The sequence below is a fragment of the Cherax quadricarinatus genome, chromosome 2 (assembly GCF_038502225.1).
Source record: "Cherax quadricarinatus isolate ZL_2023a chromosome 2, ASM3850222v1, whole genome shotgun sequence".
NCBI lineage: Eukaryota > Metazoa > Arthropoda > Malacostraca > Decapoda > Parastacidae > Cherax > Cherax quadricarinatus.
The window spans coordinates 78,565,998-78,587,918 of NC_091293.1; the positions used below are offsets into that span (position 1 = coordinate 78,565,998).

The following is a 21,921-nucleotide window of genomic DNA, read 5'->3' on the forward strand; positions in this document are numbered from 1 at the left end:
CCTTCATGACTCCCATGACAGACATAGCTGGACTTGAGCCCTGGAGGTGACAAGTACAGTGCCTGAAGTTTAACCCCTTAACTGTCCAAATGTTGATCTATGTTTTCATTGCCAGCGCTCTGAATATTTTGAAAAAAAAAATTATTTTTTTTTCAATAAAGAGGGCAATTTTCTTTGTGCATTAAAATGAAAAAAAAATTTGGGGTTAGTACTTACCTAGATATAAGGTCATGAAGTTGGCGCTGGGTGCTCACCTGACAACAACATGGTGTCTTGCCACTTGCAGAAGTGTTGCTGATATGCCTTTTTTTTTTGCATTTTATTTTAATTTATATAATTTTTATGTTCTGATAATTATAATTTACAGTAGTTCTTGTGATTTTATAATAAGGGAATCATTGTTCTGACACTAATACAGTGGTACCTTAAATTACGAGTGCCCTAATTTATGAGTTTTCCGAGTTACAGGCCGTTGCTTGGTCGATTTTTTGCTTTTAGTTGCGAGCCAAAGTCCAAGTTACGAGTGAGCTTCAGATTCACCACTAATTCTCGGTGTATCTGAAGTCAAATCCAACTTTGTACCCAGAGGAATGTCAGGTACTTCATCCCATCCCACATGCTCTTAAAAGACATAACTGAAAGGATAATACTCCCACACTAATCCCAGATTGTAGTGAGGCACCTCGTCCCTTGTTTGGTTCTCGTATATATCAGGGAAAGAGGTGACCTCCATTTCAACACTTAGAGCTTTTCCAGAAACATTAAGGTGGATGGAGTACTGTTAGTGGTGGGTGGAGTAGTGATGGTGGTGGGTGGAGTACTGTTAGTGGTGGGTGGAGTAGTGATGGTGGTGGGTGGAGTAGTGATGGTGGTGGGTGGAGTACTGTTAGTGGTGGGTGGAGTACTGTTAGTGGTGGGTGGTAGTGATGGTGGTGGGTGGAGTACTGGTGGTGGGTGGAGTACTGTTAGTGGTGGGTGGAGTAGTGATGGTGGTGGGTGGAGTACTGTTAGTGGTGGGTGGAGTAGTGATGGTGGTGGGTGGAGTACTGTACTGTTTGTGGTGGGTGGAGTACTGTTAGTGGTGGGTGGAGTAGTGATGGTGGTGGGTGGAGTACTGTTAGTGGTGGGTGGAGAACTGTTAGTGGTGGGTGGAGTACTGTTAGTGGTGGGTGGAGTACTGTTAGTGGTGGGTGGAGTACTGTTAGTGGTGGGTGGAGTACTGTTAGTGGTGGGTGGAGTACTGTTAGTGGTGGGTGGAGTACTGTTAGTGGTGGGTGTAGTACTGTTAGTGGTGGGTGGAGTACTGTTAGTGTTGGAGTGTGTGTGGTGGGTGGAGTAGTACTGTTAGTGGTGGGTGGAGTACTGTTAGTGATGGGTGGAGTAGTGATGGTGGTGGGTGGAGTAGTGAGTGATAGTGGTGGGTGGAGTAGTGATGGTGGTGGGAGGAGTGTGATAGTGGTGGGTGGAGTAGTGATGGTGGGTGGTGTAGTGATGGTGGTGGGGAGGAGTACTGATAGTGGTGGGTGGAGCGAGTAGTGATGGTGTTGGGTGGAGTAGGGATGGTGGTGGGTGGAGTAGTGATGGTGGTGAGTGGAGTAGGGATGGTGGTGGGTGGAGTAGTGATGGTGGTGGGTGGAGTACTGTTAGTGGTGGGTGGAGTAGTGATGGTGGTGGGTGGAGTACTGTTAGTGGTGGGTGGAGTAGTGATGGTGGTGGGTGGAGTACTGTTAGTGGTGGGTGGAGTAGTGATGGTGGTGGGTGGAGTACTGTTAGTGGTGGGTGGAGTGATGGTGGTGGGTACTGTTTGTGGTGGGTGGAGTACTGTGGAGTACTGTGGGTGGAGTAGTGATGGAGGTGGTGGGTGGAGTACTGTGGAGTAGTGATGGTGGTGAGTGGAGTAGTGATGGTGGTGGGAGGAGTACTGATAGTGGTGGGTGGAGCAGTGATAGTGGTGGGTGGAGTAGTGATGGTGGTGGGTGGAGTACTGATAGTGGTGGGTAGAGCAGTGATAGTGGTGGATGGAGTAGTGATGATGGTGGGAGGAGTACTGATAGTGGTGGGTGGAGCAGTGATAGTGGTGGGTGGAGTAGTGATGGTGGTGGGTGGAGCACTGTTAGTGGTGGGTGGAGTAGTGATGTTGGTGGGAGGAGTACTGATAGTGGTGGGCAGAGTAGTGATGTTGGTGGGTGGAATAGTGATAGTGGTGGGTGGAGTACTGTTAGTGGTGGGTGGAGTATTGATAGTGGTGGGTGGAGTAGTCATGGTGGTGGGTGGAGTAGTCATGGTGGTGGGTGGAGTACTGATAGTGGTGAGTGGAGTAGTCATGGTGGTATGTGGAGTACTGATAGTGGTGAGTGGAGTACTGTTAGTGGTGGGTGGAGTACTGTTATGGTGGTGGGTGGAGTACTGTTAGTGGTGGGTGGAGTACTGTGGGTGGAGTTAGTGGTGGGTGGAGTACTGTTAGTGGTGGGTGGAGTACTGTTAGTGGTGGGTGGAGTAGTGTGGGTGTACTGTGGTGGGTGGAGTACTGATAGTGGTGGGTGGAGTGCTGATAGTGGTGGGTGGAGTACTGATAGTGGTGCATGGAGTACTGATAGTGGTGGGTGGAGTACTGATAGTGGTGGGTGGAGTGCTGATAGTGGTGGGTGGAGTACTGATAGTGGTGCATGGAGTACTGATAGTGGTGGGTGGAGTACTGATAGTGGTGGGTGGAGTGCTGATAGTGGTGGGTGGAGTACTGATAGTGGTGGATGGAGTACTGATAGTGGTGGGTGAAGTACTGATAGTGGTGGGTGGAGTACTGATAATGGTAGGTGGAGTACTGATAGTGGTGGGTAGAGTACTGATAGTGGTGTGTGGAGTAGTGATGGTGGTGGGTGGAGTACTGATAGTGGTGGGTGGAGTAGTGATGGTAGGTGGAGTGCTGATAGTGGTGGGTGGAGTACTGATAGTGGTGTGTGGAGTAGTGATGGTGGTGGGAGGAGTACTGAGTGGTGGGTGGAGTGCTGATGGTGGTGGGTGGAGAGTACTGATGGTGGTGGGTGGAGTACTGATAGTGGTGGGTGGAGTACTAATAGTGGTAGGTGGAGTAGTGATGGTGGTGGGTGGAGTACTGATAGTGGTGGGTGGAGTAGTGATGGTGGTGAGTGGAGTACTGATAGTGGTGGGTGGAGTACTGATAGTGGTGGATGGAGTACTGATAGTGGTGGGTGGAGTAGTGATAGTGGGTGGAGTACTGATAGTGGTGGGTGGAGTACTGATAATGGTGGGTGGAGTACTGATAGTGGTGGGTAGAGTACTGATAGTGGTGTGTGGAGTAGTGATGGTGGTGGGTGGAGTACTGATAGTGGTGGGTGGAGTAGTGATGGTAGGTGGAGTGCTGATAGTGGTGGGTGAGTACTGTTATGGAGTGTGGAGCACTGTGTGTGGGAGGAGTACTGATGGTGGTGGGTGGAGTACTGATAGTGGTGGGTGGAGTAGTGATAGTGGTGGGTGGAGTGCTGACAGTGGTGGGTGGAGTACTGATAGTGGTGGGTGGAGTAGTGATGGTGTTGGGTGGAGTAGGATAATGGTGGTGGGTGGAGTAGTGATGAGTGGAGTAGGGATGGAGTGCTGATAGTCGTGGGTGGAGTACTGATAGTGGTGGGTGGAGTAGTGATGGTGGTGGGTGGAGTACTGATAGTGGTGGGTGGAGTACTGATAGTGGTGGGTGGAGTGTGATAGTGGTGGGTGGAGTACTGATAGTGGTGGGTGGAGTAGTGAGTACTGTAATGTTGGGTGGAGTACTGATAGTGGTGGGTGGAGTAGCTGATAGTGGTGGGTGGAGTACTGAGTGGTGGGTGGAGTAGTGATGGTGGTGGGTGGAGTACTGATAGTGGTGGGTGGAGTACTGATGATAGTGGTGGGTGGAGTGGTGGGTGGAGTAGTGAGTGATAGTGGTGGGTGGAGTAGTGATGGTGGTGGGTGGAGCACTGATAATGGTGGGTGGAGTAGTGATGGTAGTGTGTGGATTAGTGATAGTGGTGGGTGGAGTAGTGATAGTGGTGGGTGGAGTAGTGATGGTGGTGGGTGGAGTAGTGATAGTGGTGGGTGGAGTAGTGATAATGGTGGATGGAGTACTGATAGTGATGGGTGGAGTAGTGATGATGGTGGGTGGAATACTGATAGTGGTGGGTGGAGTAGTAGTGGTGGATGGAGTAGTGATACTGGTGGGTGGAGTAGTGATGGTGGTGGTTGGAGTACTGATAGTGGTGGGTGGAGTAGTTAAAAGTGGTGGGTGGAGTACTGATAGTGGTGGGTGGAGTAGTGTGATGGTGGTGGGTGGAGTACTGATAGTGGTGGGTGAGTGGAGTAGTGATGGGTTGGTGGGTGGAGTACTGATAGTGGTGGGTGGAGTAGTGATGGTGGTGGGTGGAGAGTATGGTGGTGATGGTAGGGATTTGGGTGGAGTACTGATAGTGGTGGGTGGAGTACTGTTAGCAGTGGGTGGAGTATTGATGGTAGTGGGTGGAGTACTGATAGTGGTGGGTGGAGTAGTGATGGTGGTGAGTGGAGTACTGATAGTGGTGGATGGAGTAGTGATGGTGGTGGGTGGAGTACTGTTAGTGGTGGGTGGAATAGTGATTGGTGGGTGGAGTAGTGATAGTGGTGGGTGGAGTAGTGATGGTGGGGGTGGATTAGTGATGGTGGTGGTGGAGTAGTGATGGTGGTGGGTGGAGTAGTGATGGTGGTTGGTGGAGTACTGTTAGTGGTGGGTGGAGTAGTGATGGTGGTGGGTGGAGTTGCTAGTGGTGGGTGTAGGAGTTGCTAGTGGTGGGTGGAGTAGTGATGGTGCTGGGTGGAGTACTGATAGTGGTGGGTGTAGTAGTGATGGTGCTGGGTGGAGTACTGATAGTGGTGGGTGGAGTAGTGATGGTGCTGGGTGGAGTACTGATAGTGGTGGATGGAGCAGTGATGGTGATGGGTGGAGTAGTGAGGGTGGTTCATGGAGTAGTAATATTGATGGGTGGAGTACTGATAGTGGTGGGGGAGTAGTGATGGTGGTGGGTGGAGTGGAGATAGTGGTGGGTGGAGTAGTGAGGGTGGTGGGTGGAGTAGATATGGTGGTGGGTGGAGTAGTGATGGTGGTGGGTGGAGTAGTGAGGGTGGTGGATGGAGTACTGAGGGTGGTGGGTGTAGTAGATATGGTGGTGGGTGGAATAGTGAGGGTGGTGGGTGTAGTAGAGATGGTAGTGGGTGGAGTAGTGAAGGTGGTGAGTGGAGTCGTGAAGGTGGTGAGTGGAGTATACAATATTTCTGATTTATAAATGCATTTTTCTTATTTAAGAACCTGTAACAAAAAAATTGGGGTGGTTTCTTGGTGGCTGGAATGGATTAATGGCATTTCAGTTAATTTCAATTAGGAAAATTTATTTGATATACGAGCAAATTGAGTTACGAGCTCAGTCACAGAACAAATCAAACTTGTAAGTCAAGGTACCACTGTACATATTAGTTATACTGATTTTTTTTTTTCAACACGTCGGCTGTCTCTCACCGAGGCAGGGTAACCCAAAAAGAAAGAAAATCCCCAAAAAAGAAAATACTTTCATCATCATTCAACACTTTCACCTCACTCATATATAATCACTGTCTTTGCAGAGGCACCCAGATACAACAGTTTAGAAGCATATATAAAGATATGTAACATATAACTCCAAACTGCCAATATCCCAAACCCCTCCTTTAAAGTGCAGGCATTGTGCTTCCCATTTCCAGTACTCAAGACCGACTATATAAAATAACCAGTTTCCCTGAATCCCTTCACTAAATATTACCCTGCTCACACTCCAACAGCTCGTCAAGTCCCAAAAACACTTACACCACTTTGATGGCTTCTTATTTTTCTCTTTAGTAAGTTATACGGGAAAAGGGGTTACTAGCCTATTACAACCCAGGAGTCCCTAAAGCCTGTTATCCTGGGTGTAAAGGGAGCAAAATAAACACAGCAGAAAAACTTTTGACTTGTATTATCCTTCACCAATTTAGAACAGAAGTATGTACACTATATACACTATGTACAACAATAGGTATTAGTGCACTCCACGGTAAGCAAGGCAGAATAGAAGCCAGTAGAGAGCAGACCGTGCTTCAACCAGCTCTAGAATGGGAATGACAAGGGCAGACAGGTGAGTGGTACCCACAACACCTGCAGTTTCTAAAACCATCTTATTGGCAGGAACCTGGGTACTGATTGAACGACAGGGCTCCATCATCAACCCTTAGTACCTGGTTTGCTGGTTGGGTGAGATAGCCTTTCAATGAGGGTGTGTACATGTACTGAATAAAGGTTATGTACTCTTTGCATGCCACACCCCCACCCCAAGAGGGCTCAGGATTAGGCTCCCACCTCCCAGTGGTAACCGTGCTGCCATGGCACCATATAATGGGACCGCCTTTCCTCTCAACCATCCAACTCTTAGAGCTCAGCTTTATCCGTGACAAAAAGCCAAACCCTAAACTCAGAGCGAGACAGCAGACAGTCGGGCTAACGTAAGTCCAAAGTGCAGGAGGACGGATATGACCTACTTTATTACAGAGGAAGCAGACAACAGGCTTGCCCTTAACTCCCTGCTGACGTTGCAACTGGTGTTGCTCTGGCTGGGGTCTTTCTGGATACTATTGTCGAGTTGCACCATGTTGAGTGGTTTGTCTCTCACCAGGTGAACCATAAGTTGAGTAGCGTGGCTCGCCAGATGACTTAGTTGGCTAACGTAGACGTTCTCCCTCCGGCTGGCACTTCATCCTCCAAGGTTGACAATCTCTGCTCATGCCAGGCTGTTAAAAGAGTGATGGGACCGCTTGGACAAGGAGCGGTTAGTTTCAAAGGTATCAGCCAACCTGGCTGCCTCCAATGCAGTGGTTAAGTCACGATCCTGCAGAAAGACTCTAACCTCTGGTCCTACAGACTCCAGCAGGTTGTCAACCAGAATAAGCTCCACAAGATCATCGAAGGTAGCAACACCACTTGCTTTATACCAGCTGGTAAAAGCTTTGGTCTGCTGCCTCACAAAATCAACCAGGGATTGACCAAGCTGTCATCTGCCTAATTTAAACTACTTTCTGTACTTAGCTAGGATACATGTATATGCTCCCAAAACTGTGGGCTTCACCACTTTATAATCGGAAAAATCAGTGTCATTTAACACTGACGTAAATTCCTGTGCCTTACCAAACAATGCTGTGTGAACCTACGATGCCCAATGCTGTTCCAGCCACCTCAAGGCTCGAGCCTGATTTTTGAAAGTTTCGAAAAATTGTTCTGGTTCTGCCTCATTGAAGCGGGGAACAAGCTGTTCTGCTTTCTGTAAACTAAAGTCATTTACAACTTGCAAAAACTGCCTTCTTTCTTTTTCCCTATCAAACTCTTCCTTGGCAAATGCCCTCTGTTCCCTAGTCTGCTCAAGATTGATTTTCGCCAACTCAAGTGCCAACGCAGCTGATTCGGTTTCAGATAACCCTGTTGCAAGAGACTGACGATTTTGCTTCATAGATGTATCATTTTCCTTCTGCAAGAACTTCGGAGTTTTATTCCTGGCTCCCGTAGAGGGAGAAGTCTGATGTGCCATCTCCTCTTCCCGAAGTTTGTTGCTTATAAGAGTACGTAGTTGCTCAGCTGTGAGAGTGCATTCATAATCAATGCCAATGGAATGAGCAGTTTTCCAACAACACTGTAGGGACACTTTAGGCAAGTTAAATAAAGTATATGCTGACACCAGACATCTGACTTGTCTAGGTGGCATACACCAATGTACAAGTTATTTGCCATGCACAGTACAATTGCAGAATACCACAACGTAACACGTTATTTGCAGAACACGCTTAGCTATACACAGTACGACTGCAGAATACTTGTACCCAAACGTAACATGTTATTTGCAGGATACGCTTAGCTATGCACAGTACGACTGCAGAATATGCGCATACGCTTGCAAGGCGGATACACAGTAGCAAAGCTGACTGCAAAATCTTCATACAACAAGATTGACCATAGCGAAGCAAGCACACCGAACAAGCTAGTAGCGAGCTGTTGAACGATCATACAATAGCAAGGCTGACCATAATAAGACAATTGACACCCAAAGTTTGTAAAACATTGGCAAAGCTAATGCAGTGCCAGACAGCAAGCTACACAGTGTTCCTGTTTCCAGCATCACCCTAGGATCAACCCGTGCTCTAAGTCCAGCTCCAGCTCCCGGACAGGCTACCCATATTACAACCCAGGAGTCCCAAAGGCCTGTCATCCTGGGTGTAAAGGGAGCAAAATAAATACAGCAGAAAAACTTTCGATTTGTATTATCCTTCACCAATTTAGAACAGAAGTTTTTTTTTTTTTTTTAAACAAGTCGGCCGTCTCCCACCGAGGCAGGGTGGCCCAAAAAAGAAAGAAAATCCCCAAAAAGAAAATACTTTCATCATCATTCAACACTTTCACCACACTCGCACATTATCACTGTTTTTGCAGAGGTGCTCAGAATACAACAGTTTAGAAGCATACACATATAAAGATACACAACATATCCCTCCAAACTACCAGTATCCCAAACCCCTCCTTTAAAGTGCAGGCATTGTACTTCCCATTTCCAGGACTCAAGTGAAAGTGTATAAACTAAGGGAGGAGGAAGTTCGGGCGAGATATAAGCGAATATTGGCAGAAAGGTGGGCTAGTGCAAAGATGAGTAGTGGGGGGGTTGAAGAGGGTTGGAATAGTTTTAAAAATGCAGTATTAGAATGTGGGGCAGAAGTTTGTGGTTATAGGAGGGTGGGGGCAGGAGGAAAGAGGAGTGATTGGTGGAATGATGAAGTAAAGGGTGTGATAAAAGAGAAAAAGGTAGCTTACGAGAGGTTTTTACAAAGCAGAAGTGTTATAAGAAGAGCAGAGTATATGGAGAGTAAAAGAAAGGTGAAGAGAGTGGTGAGAGAGTGCAAAAGGAGAGCAGATGAAAGAGTGGGAGAGGCACTGTCAAGAAATTTTAATGAAAATAAGAAAAAATTTTGGAGTGAGTTAAACAAGTTAAGAAAGCCTAGGGAAAGTATGGATTTGTCAGTTAAAAACAGAGTAGGGGAGTTAGTAGATGGGGAGAGGGAGGTATTAGGTAGATGGCGAGAATATTTTGAGGAACTTTTAAATGTTAAGGAAGAAAGGGAGGCGGTAATTTCATGCACTGGCCAGGGAGGTATACCATCTTTTAGGAGTGAAGAAGAGCAGAATGTAAGTGTGGTGGAGGTACGTGAGGCATTACGTAGAATGAAAGGGGGTAAAGCAGCTGGAACTGATGGGATCATGACAGAAATGTTAAAAGCAGGGGGGGATATAGTGTTGGAGTGGTTGGTACTTTTGTTTAATAAATGTATGAAAGAGGGGAAGGTACCTAGGGATTGGCGGAGAGCATGTATAGTCCCTTTATATAAAGGGAAAGGGGACAAAAGAGATTGTAAAAATTATAGAGGAATAAGTTTACTGAGTATACCAGGAAAAGTATACAGTAGGGTTATAATTGAAAGAATTAGAGGTAAGACAGAATGTAGAATTGCGGACGAGCAAGGAGGCTTCAGAGTGGGTAGGGGATGTGTAGATCAAGTGTTTACATTGAAATATATATGTGAACAGTATTTAGATAAAGGTAGGGAAGTTTTTATTGCATTTATGGATTTAGAAAAGGCATATGATAGAGTGGATAGAGGAGCAATGTGGCAGATGTTGCAAGTATATGGAATAGGTGTTAAGTTACTAAATGCTGTAAAGAGCTTTTATGAGGATAGTGAGGCTCAGGTTAGGGTGTGTAGAAGAGAGGGAGAATACTTCCCGGTAAAAGTGGGTCTTAGACAGGGATGTGTAATGTCACCATGGTTGTTTAATATATTTATAGATGGGGTTGTAAAAGAAGTAAATGCTAGGGTGTTCGGGAGAGGGGTGGGATTAAATTATGGGGAATCAAATTCAAAATGGGAATTGACACAGTTACTTTTTGCTGATGATACTGTGCTTATGGGAGATTCTAAAGAAAAATTACAAAGGTTAGTGGATGAGTTTGAGAATGTGTGTAAAGGTAGAAAGTTGAAAGTCAACATAGAAAAGAGTAAGGTGATGAGGGTATCAAATGATTTAGATAAAGAAAAATTGGTTATCAAATTGGGGAGGAGGAGTATGGAAGAAGTGAATGTTTTCAGATACTTGGGAGTTGACGTGTCGGCGGATGGATTTATGAAGGATGAGGTTAATCATAGAATTGATGAGGGAAAAAAGGTGAGTGGTGCGTTGAGGTATATGTGGAGTCAAAAAACGTTATCTATGGAGGCAAAGAAGGGAATGTATGAAAGTATAGTAGTACCAACACTCTTATATGGATGTGAAGCTTGGGTGGTAAATGCAGCAGCGAGGAGACGGTTGGAGGCAGTGGAGATGTCCTGTCTAAGGGCAATGTGTGGTGTAAATATTATGCAGAAAATTCGGAGTGTGGAAATTAGGAGAAGGTGTGGAGTTAATAAAAGCATTAGTCAGAGGGCAGAAGAGGGGTTGTTGAGGTGGTTTGGTCATTTAGAGAGAATGGATCAAAGTAGAATGACATGGAAAGCATATAAATCTATAGGGGAAGGAAAGAGGGGTAGGGGTCGTCCTCGAAAGGGTTGGAAAGAGGGGGTAAAGGAGGTTTTGTGGGTTAGGGGCTTGGACTTCCAGCAAGCATGCATGAGCGTGTTAGATAGGAGTGAATGGAGACGAATGATACTTGGGACCTGACGATCTGTTGGAGTGTGAGCAGGGTAATATTTAGTGAAGGGATTCAGGGAAACCGGTTATTTTCATATAGTCGGACTTGAGTCCTGGAAATGGGAAGTACAATGCCTGCACTTTAAAGGAGGGGTTTGGGATATTGGCAGTTTGGAGGGATATGTTGTGTATCTCTATACGTATATGCTTCTAAACTGTTGTATTCTGAGCACCTCTGCAAAAGCAGTGATAATGTGTGAGTGTGGTGAAAGTGTTGAATGATGATGAAAGTATTTTCTTTTTGGGGATTTTCTTTCTTTTTTTGGGTCACCCTGCCTCGTTGGGAGACGGCCGACTTGTTAAAAAAAAAAAAAAAAAAAAATATATATATATATATATATATATATATATATATATATATATATATATTATATTATATTATATTATATATATATATATATATATATATATATATATATATATATATATATATATATATATACATATATATATATACAGTATATGTATGTATGTATGTATGTATGTATGTTGATGAAGATAGGGAAGCTGTGATTTCGTGTATAGGACAAGGAGGAATAACATCTTGTAGGAGTGAGGAAGAGCCAGTTGTGAGTGTGGGGGAAGTTCGTGAGGCAGTAGGTAAAATGAAAGGGGGTAAGGTAGCTGGGATTGATGGGATAAAGATAGAAATGTTAAAAGCAGGTGGGGATATAGTTTTGGAGTGGTTGGTGCAATTATTTAATAAATGTATGGAAGAGGGTAAGGTACCTAGGGATTGGCAGAGAGCATGCATAGTTCCTTTGTATAAAGGCAAAGGGGATAAAAGAGAGTGCAAAAATTATAGGGGGATAAGTCTGTTGAGTATACCTGGTAAAGTGTATGGTTGAGTTATAATTGAAAGAATTAAGAGTAAGACGGAAAATAGGATAGCAGATGAACAAGGAGGCTTTAGGAAAGGTAGGGGGTGTGTGGACCAGGTGTTTACAGTGAAACATATAAGTGAACAGTATTTAGATAAGGCTAAAGAGGTCTTTGTGGCATTTATGGATTTGGAAAAGGCGTATGACAGGGTGGATAGGGGGGCAATGTGGCAGATGTTGCAGGTGTATGGTGTAGGAGGTAGGTTACTGAAAGCAGTGAAGAGTTTTTACGAGGATAGTGAGGCTCAAGTTAGAGTATGTAGGAAAGAGAGAAATTTTTTCCCAGTAAAAGTAGGCCTTAGACAAGGATGTGTGATGTCACCGTGGTTGTTTAATATATTTATAGATGGGGTTGTAAGAGAAGTAAATGCGAGGGTCTTGGCAAGAGGCGTGGAGTTAAAAGATAAAGAATCACACACAAAGTGGGAGTTGTCACAGCTGCTCTTTGCTGATGACACTGTGCTCTTGGGAGATTCTGAAGAGAAGTTGCAGAGATTGGTGGATGAATTTGGTAGGGTGTGCAAAAGAAGAAAATTAAAGGTGAATACAGGAAAGAGTAAGGTTATGAGGATAACAAAAAGATTAGGTGATGAAAGATTGAATATCAGATTGGAGGGAGAGAGTATGGAGGAGGTGAACGTATTCAGATATTTGGGAGTGGACGTGTCAGCGGATGGGTCTATGAAAGATGAGGTGAATCATAGAATTGATGAGGGAAAAAGAGTGAGTGGTGCACTTAGGAGTCTGTGGAGACAAAGAACTTTGTCCTTGGAGGCAAAGAGGGGAATGTATGAGAGTATAGTTTTACCAACGCTCTTATATGGGTGTGAAGCGTGGGTGATGAATGTTGTAGCGAGGAGAAGGCTGGAGGCAGTGGAGATGTCATGTCTGAGGGCAATGTGTGGTGTGAATATAATGCAGAGAATTCGTAGTTTGGAAGTTAGGAGGAGTTGCGGGATTACCAAAACTGTTGTCCAGAGGGCTGAGGAAGGGTTGTTGAGGTGGTTCGGACATGTAGAGAGAATGGAGCGAAACAGAATGACTTCAAGAGTGTATCAGTCTGTAGTGGAAGGAAGGCGGGGTAGGGGTCGGCCTAGGAAGGGTTGGAGGGAGGGGGTAAAGGAGGTTTTGTGTGCGAGGGGCTTGGACTTCCAGCAGGCATGCGTGAGCGTGTTTGATAGGAGTGAATGGAGACAAATGGTTTTTAATACTTGACGTGCTGTTGGAGTGTGAGCAAAGTAACATTTATGAAGGGATTCAGGGAAACCGGCAGGCCGGACTTGAGTCCTGGAGATGGGAAGTACAGTGCCTGCACTCTGAAGGAGGGGTGTTAATGTTGCAGTTTAAAAACTGTAGTGTAAAGCACCCTTCTGGCAAGACAGTGATGGAGTGAATGATGGTGAAAGTTTTTCTTTTTCGGGCCACCCTGCCTTGGTGGGAATCGGCCGGTGTGATAATAAAAAAAATAATATATATATACATACATATATATATATATATATATATATATATATATATATATATATATATATATATATATATATATATATGTGTATATGCACATACATACATACATACATACATACAGTGGACCCCGCATACCGTTAAATCCGCATACCGATACATTTTATCGCTAAGATTTTGCCTCGCATACCGCTAAAAAACCCGCTCAACGCTGTTCATCCGAGACGCGTCTAATGTGCGGCTTGAGCCAGCCTCACATGTTCCGCCGGTGGCATTGTTTACCAGCCAGCCTCCGCGGTAACATCCAAGCATACAATCGAACCTTTTCGTATTAATACAGTGTTTTTGGTGATTTTATCTGCAAAATAAGTGACCATGGGCCCCAAGAAAGCTTCTATTGCCAACCCTACAGCAATAAGGGTGAGAATTACTATAGAGATGAAGAAAGAGATAATTGCTAAGTGTGAAAGTGGAGTGCATGTCTCCGAGCTGGCCAGGTTGTATAATAAACCCCAATCAACCATCGCTACTATTGTGGGCAACAAAACGGCAATCAAGGAAGCTGTTCTTGCCAAAGGTTCAGCTGTGTTTTCGAAACAGAGATCGCAAATGATGGAAGATTTTGAGAGACTCTTATTGGTATGGATAAATGAAAAACAGATAGCAGGAGATAGCATCTCTCAAGTGATCATAAGTGAAAAGGCTAGGAGGTTGCATGAGGATTTAATTAAAAAAATGCCTGCAACTAGTGATGTTGTGAGTGAATTTAAGGCCAGCAAAGGTTGGTTTGAGAGATTTAAGAAGCGTAGTGGCATACATAGTGTGATAAGGCATGGTGAGGCTGCCAGTTTGGACCACAAAGCAGCTGAAAAATATGTGCAGGAATTCAAGGAGTACATAGACAGTGAAGGACTGAAACCTGTACAAATGTTTAATTGTGATGAAACAGGCCTGTTTTGGAAGAAAATGCCAAGCAGGACCTACATTACTCAGGAGGAAAAGGCACTCCCAGGACATAAGCCTATGAAAGACAGGCTTACTCTGTTGATGTGTTCCAATGCTAGTGGTGATTGCAAAGTGAAGCCTTTATTAGTGTATCACTCAGAAACTCCCAGAGCATTCATGCAAAAGAATATCCTCAAGGCTAATTTGTGTGTGCTGTGAAGGGCAAACAGTAAGGCATGGGTCACTAGGGACTTTTTCTATGACTGGTTACACCATGCATTTGCCTCCAGTGCAAAAGATTACCTAACTGAAAAGAAATTAGACCTTAAGTGCCTCCTGGTGTTAGACAATGCCCCTGGTCATCCTACAGACGTGGCAGAGCGACTTTATGGGGACATGAGCTTCATTAAGGTGAAGTTTTTGCCTCCTAATACCACTCCTCTCCTGCAGCCCATGGACCAGCAGGTTATTGCAAACTTCAAAAAACTGTACACAAAAGCTCTGTTTGAAAGGTGCTTTGTAGTGACCTCAGAAACTCAATTGACTCTAAGAGAGTTTTGGAGAGAGCACTTTAATATCCTCAGTTGTGTAAACCTTATAGGTAAGGCTTGGGAGGGAGTGACTAAGAGAACCTTGAACTCTGCTTGGGAGAAACTGTGGCCAGAATGTGTAGACCAAAGGGATTTTGAAGGGTTTCAGGTTAACCCGGAGAGGAGTATGCCAGTTGAGGAATCCATTGTTGCATTGGGAAAGTCCTTGGGGTTGGAGGTTAGTGGGGATGATGTGGAAGAGTTGGTGGAGGAGGACAATGAAGAACTAACCACTGATGAGCTGCTAGATCAACTTCAACAGCAAGAGGCCAGACCTGAGGAAACTGGTTCGGAGGAGGGGAGAGAGAAATTGAAGAAGTTTCCCTGAATCCCTTCACTAAATATTACCCTGCTCACACTCCAACAGATCGTCAGGTCCCAAGTACCATTCGTCTCCATTCACTCCTATCTAACACGCTCACGCATGCTTGCTGGAAGTCCAAGCCCCTTGCCCACAAAACCTCCTTTACCCCCTCTCTCCAACCCTTTCGAGGACGACCCCTACCCCGCCTTCCTTCCCCTATAGATTTATATGCTTTCCATGTCATTCTACTTTGATCCATTCTCTCTAAATGACCAAACCACCTCAACAACCCCTCTTCTGCCCTCTGACTAATACTTTTATTAACTCCACACCTTTTCCTAATTTCCACACTCCGAATTTTCTGCATAATATTTACACCACACATTGCCCTTAAACAGGACATCTCCACTGCCTCCAACCGTCTCCTCGCTGCTGCATTTACCACCCAAGCTTCACACCCATATAAGAGTGTTGGTACTACTATACTTTCATACATTCCCTTCTTTGCCTCCATAGATAACGTTTTTTGACTCCACATATACCTCAACGCACCACTCACCTTTTTTCCCTCATCAATTCTATGATTAACCTCATCCTTCATAAATCCATCCGCCGACACGTCAACTCCCAAGTATCTGAAAACATTCACTTCTTCCATACTCCTCCCCAATTTGATATCCAATTTTTCCTTATCTAAATCATTTGACACCCTCATTACCTTACTCTTTTCTATGTTCACTTTCAACTTTCTACCTTTACACACATTCCCAAACTCATCCACTAACCTTTGCAATTTTTCTTTAGAATCTCCCTTAAGCACAGTATCATCAGCAAAAAATAACTGTGTCAATTCCCATTTTGAATTTGATTCCCCAAAATTTAATCCCACCCCTCTCCCGAACACCCTAGCATTTACTTCCTTTACAACCCCATCTATAAATATATTAAACAACCATGGTGACATTACACACCCCTGTCTAAGACTTACTTTTACTGGGAAGTAGTCTCCCTCTCTTCTACACACCCTAACCTGAGCCTTACTATCCTCATAAAAACTCTTTAGAGCATTTAATAACTTACCACCTATTCCATATACTTGCAACATCTGCCACATTGCTCCTCTATCCACTCTATCATATGCCTTTTCTAAATCCATAAATGCAATAAAAACTTCCCTACCTTTATCTAAATACTGTTCACATATATGCTTCAATGTAAATGCTTGATCTACACATCCCCTACCCACTCTGAAACCTCCTTGCTCATCCGCAATCCTACATTCTGTCTTACCTCTAATTCTTTCAATTATAACCCTACCGTACACTTTTCCTGGTATACTCAGTAAACTTATTCTTCTATAATTTTTACAGTCTCTTTTGTCCCCTTTCCCTTTATATAAAGGGACTATACATGCTCTCCGCCAATCCCTAGGTACCTTCCCCTCTTTCATACATTTATTAAACAAAAGTACCAACCACTCCAACACTATATCCCTTCCTGCTTTTAACATTTCCTTCATGATCCCATCAGTTCCAGCTGCTTTACCCCCTTTCATTTTACGTAATGCCTCACGTACCTCCCCCACACTTACATTCTGCTCTTCTTCACTCCTAAAAGATGGTATACCTCCCTGACCAGTGCATGAAATTACTGCCTCTGTTTCTTCCTTAACATTTAAAAGTTCCTCAAAATATTCTCGCCATCTACCTAATACCTCCATCTCCCCATCTACTAACTCCCCTACTCTGTTTTTAACTGACAAATCCATACTTTCCCTAGGCTTTCTTAACTTGTTTAACTCACTCCAAAATTTTTTCTTATTTTCATTAAAATTTCTTGACAGTGCCTCTCCAACAGAACAGAAGTATGTACACTATATACACTGTACAACAATAGGTATTAGTGCACTCCATGGTAAGCAAGGCAAAATAGAAGCCAGTAGAGAGCAGACCGTGCTTCAACCAGCTCTAGAATGGGAATGACAAGGGCAGACAGGTGAGTGGTACCTACAACACCTGCAGTTTCGTAAACCATCTTATTGGCTGGAACTTGGGTACTGATTGAACGATGGGGCTCCATCATCAACCCTTAGTACCTGGTTGGCTGATTGGGGGAGATAGCCTTTCAATGAGGGTGTGTACATGTGCCGAATAAAGGTTACGTACTCTTTACGTGCCACATAGCCCATTGTTCCCGGTACTTTAGTTGACTTTTACAACATGCATGGCTTACGGAGGAAAGATTCTCATTCCACTTCCCTAATGATATGAAAGGAAAAGCAATAAGAATAAAAACTATTAAGATAAAGCCAAAGAAAACTCAGATGAGTGTGTATACATATACGTGTAAATGCATGTGTAGTGTGACCTAAGTGTAAGTAGAAGTAGCAAGATGTACCTGAAATCTTGCATGTTTATGAGACAGAAAAAAAAGACACCAGCAATCCTACCATCATGTAAAACAAAATACAGGCTTCCTCTTTACACTCACTTGGCAGGATGGTAGTACCTACCTGAGTGGTTGCTGTCTACCAACCTACTACCTATACTGATATAGTAATCAAATAGTCACAGATACACTGACAGGTGAACATTTTCACCTGTCTGGGTCATATACTGTTGTCTAGAAATATATGCAAAATATGTATAGGTCCCAGCAATGTTTTAGACATTATTTTTTTTTTTTTTTTTTATTATCACACTGGCCGATTCCCACCAAGGCAGGGTGGCCCGAAAAAGAAAAACTTTCACCGTCATTCACTCCTTCACTGTCTTGCCAGAAGGGTGCTTTACACTACAGTTTTTAACCCTTTGAGGGTTTTCGTCGTACTAGTACGTCTTACGCGTAGGGGTTTTTGACGTACTAGTACTCATAAATTCTAGCGGCCTCAAATCTAGTGGGAGAAAGCTGGTAGGCCTTCATATGAAAGAATGGGTCTATGTGGTCAGTGTGCACAGTCTAAAAAAAATCCTGCAGCACACAGTGCATAATGAGAAAAAAAAAACTTTGACCATTTTTTTTTAATAAATCAGCGACTTTGCAGTGTATTTTCGTATGGTATTTATTGTTGTATTCTAGTTTTCTTGGTCTCATTTTATAGAATGGAAGACATATTACAGAAATTGAGATGATTTTGACTGGTTTTACAAAGAAAGGTGCCTTGAAATTGAGCTCAAAGTAGCAGAAATGTTCGATTTTTACCAAACTTCAAAAGTAAACAAATCGTGCCAAGCGTGCAATACACGTCAACTGGTGAGTCTAATATTCTTTCACAAGTGCACCAATAATATTTATACCATTTTTTACACTAATGCAGTAGTCTGCATAACAGTAAATCTTATATTTTTTGTGAAAATAAAAATTCAAAGTGGAAAGCAAAAGAATATAAGAGGGGCCTTGAGACATGACTAATGACTAGAGGAAATGTCATTTTAGTGCCAGGAATGTCTTTCTTGTTTATTCTGGACCCTATTCGGAAATTGGCATCTTTTGAAATTTGTGTGAAATTGGCAAAATTGCTAAATTCTGACCACTGTACTGGATAGTTGAATTTCATAAATGGGTGGTTTCTTGCACTCATTTGATAGAAAAAATGTAGTTCTAGCGAAATATTCATGTTTTTAGTCGACTAGTACAGTGAAATTGGCCGAAAATGGGGCTCAAAGTGGGCAAAATCGCCGATGCGTAAACATCGCCGAGACCGCTAACTTTGCGAGAGCATAATTCCGTAAGTTTTCTATCAAATTTCAAACTTTTGGTGTCTTTATGATCGGGAAAAGATTCTCTATCTTTTCATAAGAGAAAATAATTTTTTTTTTTTTTAAATTTGGCTGACCCTGAGAACGAGTTTCGGAGAGGGCCTGTCGACCCTCAAAGGGTTAAACTGCAACATTAACACCCCTCCTTCAGAGTGCAGGCACTGTACTTCCCATCTCCAGGACTCAAGTCCGGCCTGCCGGTTTCCCTGAACCCCTTCATAAATGTTACTTTGCTCACACTCCAACAGCACGTCAAGTATTAAAAACCATTTGTCTCCATTCACTCCTATCAAACACGCTCACGCATGCCTGCTGGAAGTCCAAGCCCCTCGCACACAAAACCTCCTTTACCCCCTCCCTCCAACCTTTCCTAGGCTGACCCCTACCCCGCCTTCCTTCCACTACAGACTAATACACTCTTGAAGTCACTCTGTTTCGCTCCATTCTCTCTACATGTCCGAACCACCTCAACAACCCTTCCTCAGACATGCTGGAATATATGAAACTCCTCGAAGGACGGTGTAAGATGAGTGTCACTCCACTGCTGATGATGCAGAACTCTAATATTGATGATCGTTCACTGATCCACTGAATCTTGGCTTTATTTCTCACTGTTACAAACATATCTGTCTGTCTAGCTCTGTCTCTGCTTATTTGTCTTTCTGTCTGCCTGTGTGTCTCTGTCTTCCTATTTCTCTGTCTGCTTGTCTCTCTCTCTCAGATAGCTGCTCATGAACCATCAGGTATTACACACGATGCAGTCATCACATCTGATTCCTGAACAAGTGAAAATGTATATTACTCACCAGTTATGCTTATTATGTCTTATACAGCCTCTCCTCGGTTAATGACTGAGTTTCGTTCCTGAGACCATGTCAGTAAACAAATTTGCAAGGAGCATACTATAATGGTAGTGGATTTGTGTTTACCATCTTTGATATTGTTTTGATGTCACCTTTGAACCATTTGTAACATTTTTAGTATATTTTTAGATGTTTATACAGTAGTGTACTGTATATTGTAATAACCAGAACAGAGGAAATCAACTCTAATATACATTATTTAGGTAGGCATACTGGTCAGAGATCCCATCGTAACTCTGAGTCGTCAGTAAACGAGTTCATCGCTAAGTGAGGAGAGGCTGTATCTACGAGCACAGTAGAATTTTTGGGTTATTCTAAGTAATTTACACCATGTATGATAGCTGCTTATGTGTACCTGTGAGATAGAGACAGTGACAAAGATAGAGACAGAGATAGAGACAGATACAGACAGAGACAGATACAGACAGAGACAGATACAGACAGAGACAGATACAGCCAGAGACAGATACAGAGATAGATGCAAACAGAGATAGAGACAGCCAAAGTCAATTGCCAGCCATCCACCCAGCCTGCCGAACACTTATTACACGTGTTCCAGAATCATTTCTCTTTACTTAGGGCAAAGGTTATAGGACATTTCTGCAGGATAACACTACCAGTGGTATCAAAATTGAAAGGATGTTGCACAAATGTTGCACATGGGTTATTATTGAGGTTTTTTATATATCCTTGATCACTTGTGGCCACTAGACTTGGGGTCAACACCACTTTCCTCTTAAAAGGAGTGTTAATATGACATGACATCATTGAATCCCTGGTGTTTGCTATGCTGTTTGCTCTAGCTGGCACTCAATTGAGCTGGTGCTCCCACAAGGCACTAAGTGGTCCAGATTTTTTTAATACTGCGCATATTGAGTGTTAAGACCCATTCTATGCTGACCAGGCATCTCAGGCCAATCATGCCAAATTTGGAGGCAGGATTGGGATACTGGCTGATTAGAGTGACATCTGAACTGTCTTATCTGAGCGCTTCTGCAAAGACAGTGATTATGTGTGAATGATGGTGAAAGTGTTTCATTTTTGGGTCACCCTGCCTTTGTTGGAGACAGTCGACATCTTGAAAAAAAATGTATAATTTTTTTTTATTCATTAAAATTAAGTTGCAGTCTCCTCAGGTAAGTTACGCATTTTGAAGGAAGTGGCCAATTTACAATTAAACGTAATTTTTCAGAGCATTCAGCTGCTTGTGCTACAGTTCAGATGGCAAGTTTATATTAGGAGGAGGACAGAGCAAGAATGTCTGCATATACAGCATAGATGATGAGCTCCTTATAAAGAAATTTGAAATCACTCAAAATAGATCATTTGATGCTATGGATGTAAGTTCATGTACCTTGTATCAGAAACACTTCGTCATTTTTTTTAACTGAAATGAAAAATCCTCTAATTTGCATTTCATTAAGTAACTGTAATTATGGCAATTATTTTTTATATAAAGGCCAAAAAGTAAATGGTATATTTGAGTTACTTTTTTTTTTTGTGGGTGTTTTTGATGAGCTTATTGGGGTTGAGCTTCAGCACCTGGACCAACTAATTAGCTGACATTATCTTTCTATGTTATGCAGCACTTAATTTTAAATCTGTATGTCAAGACAGCATTCATTAATTTTTGTAGCCTATTTTGTCCTTGACTTGTTATGTAAACAAATGTTCTCTTTTGTCTCTGGCTTATATTAGTGTATGGTTTCCATCCATTTCCTTAATCCTGATCCCTTCTGTGTTCACATCCTGATTATCATATCTGTAGCCCAGAGTACACTATTTTATATGTTGGGATTGGATTATTGTCTTTATCTCCTTGTTTGTGATACTTGTTTAATATACAGGGGAACCTCTGGTCACGACCTTAATTCGTTCCAAAACTCTGGTTGCAACTCGATTTAGTCGTGTCCTGATTTGTTCGTGTTTGGAAGCGTTAGTGACCAGAGGTACCACTGTACTGGTCTCCAGGTTATGACAACTTATCTTTTGTTGAAAGTCCTGCTGAGTGCTTTGTTCAGGGAGTTTGCTACTCTTAATATTCCATACAATGTCTTGTTAGGCTTCATTGGTTTTGACGTGTTCAACTCTTTCAAAAGTGCTACAATCAGTGGAAATTTAAAAAAAATATATGATTTACTTCAAAAAGGAATTAGGTTTCCACAAGCATAGCTCTGCTACTGTAGTTACTAAATGATCAGGAGATGTGCTCGGTGTTATACCCACCCCAAGATCCTTTTCCTTGAGTGAGGTTTGCAGTTTTTGGCCACCTAGCCTATACTTTGTCTGTGTTTTTTTTTTTTTTTTTT

The 21,921-nt window shown here is 43.2% G+C and overlaps 1 protein-coding gene across 1 annotated transcript in view; it reads left to right on the top strand.

Moving 5' to 3' along the window:
* Nucleotides 1-21,921, top strand: part of LOC128684346 (periodic tryptophan protein 2 homolog) — a 160,886-nt gene that overhangs the window by 103,576 nt on the left and 35,389 nt on the right. Inside the window, exon 15 of the mRNA XM_070089131.1 lies at nt 20,805-20,952. Coding sequence (XP_069945232.1) covers nt 20,805-20,952 — 148 coding nt within the window. The remainder of the gene's footprint in view (nt 1-20,804; nt 20,953-21,921) is intronic.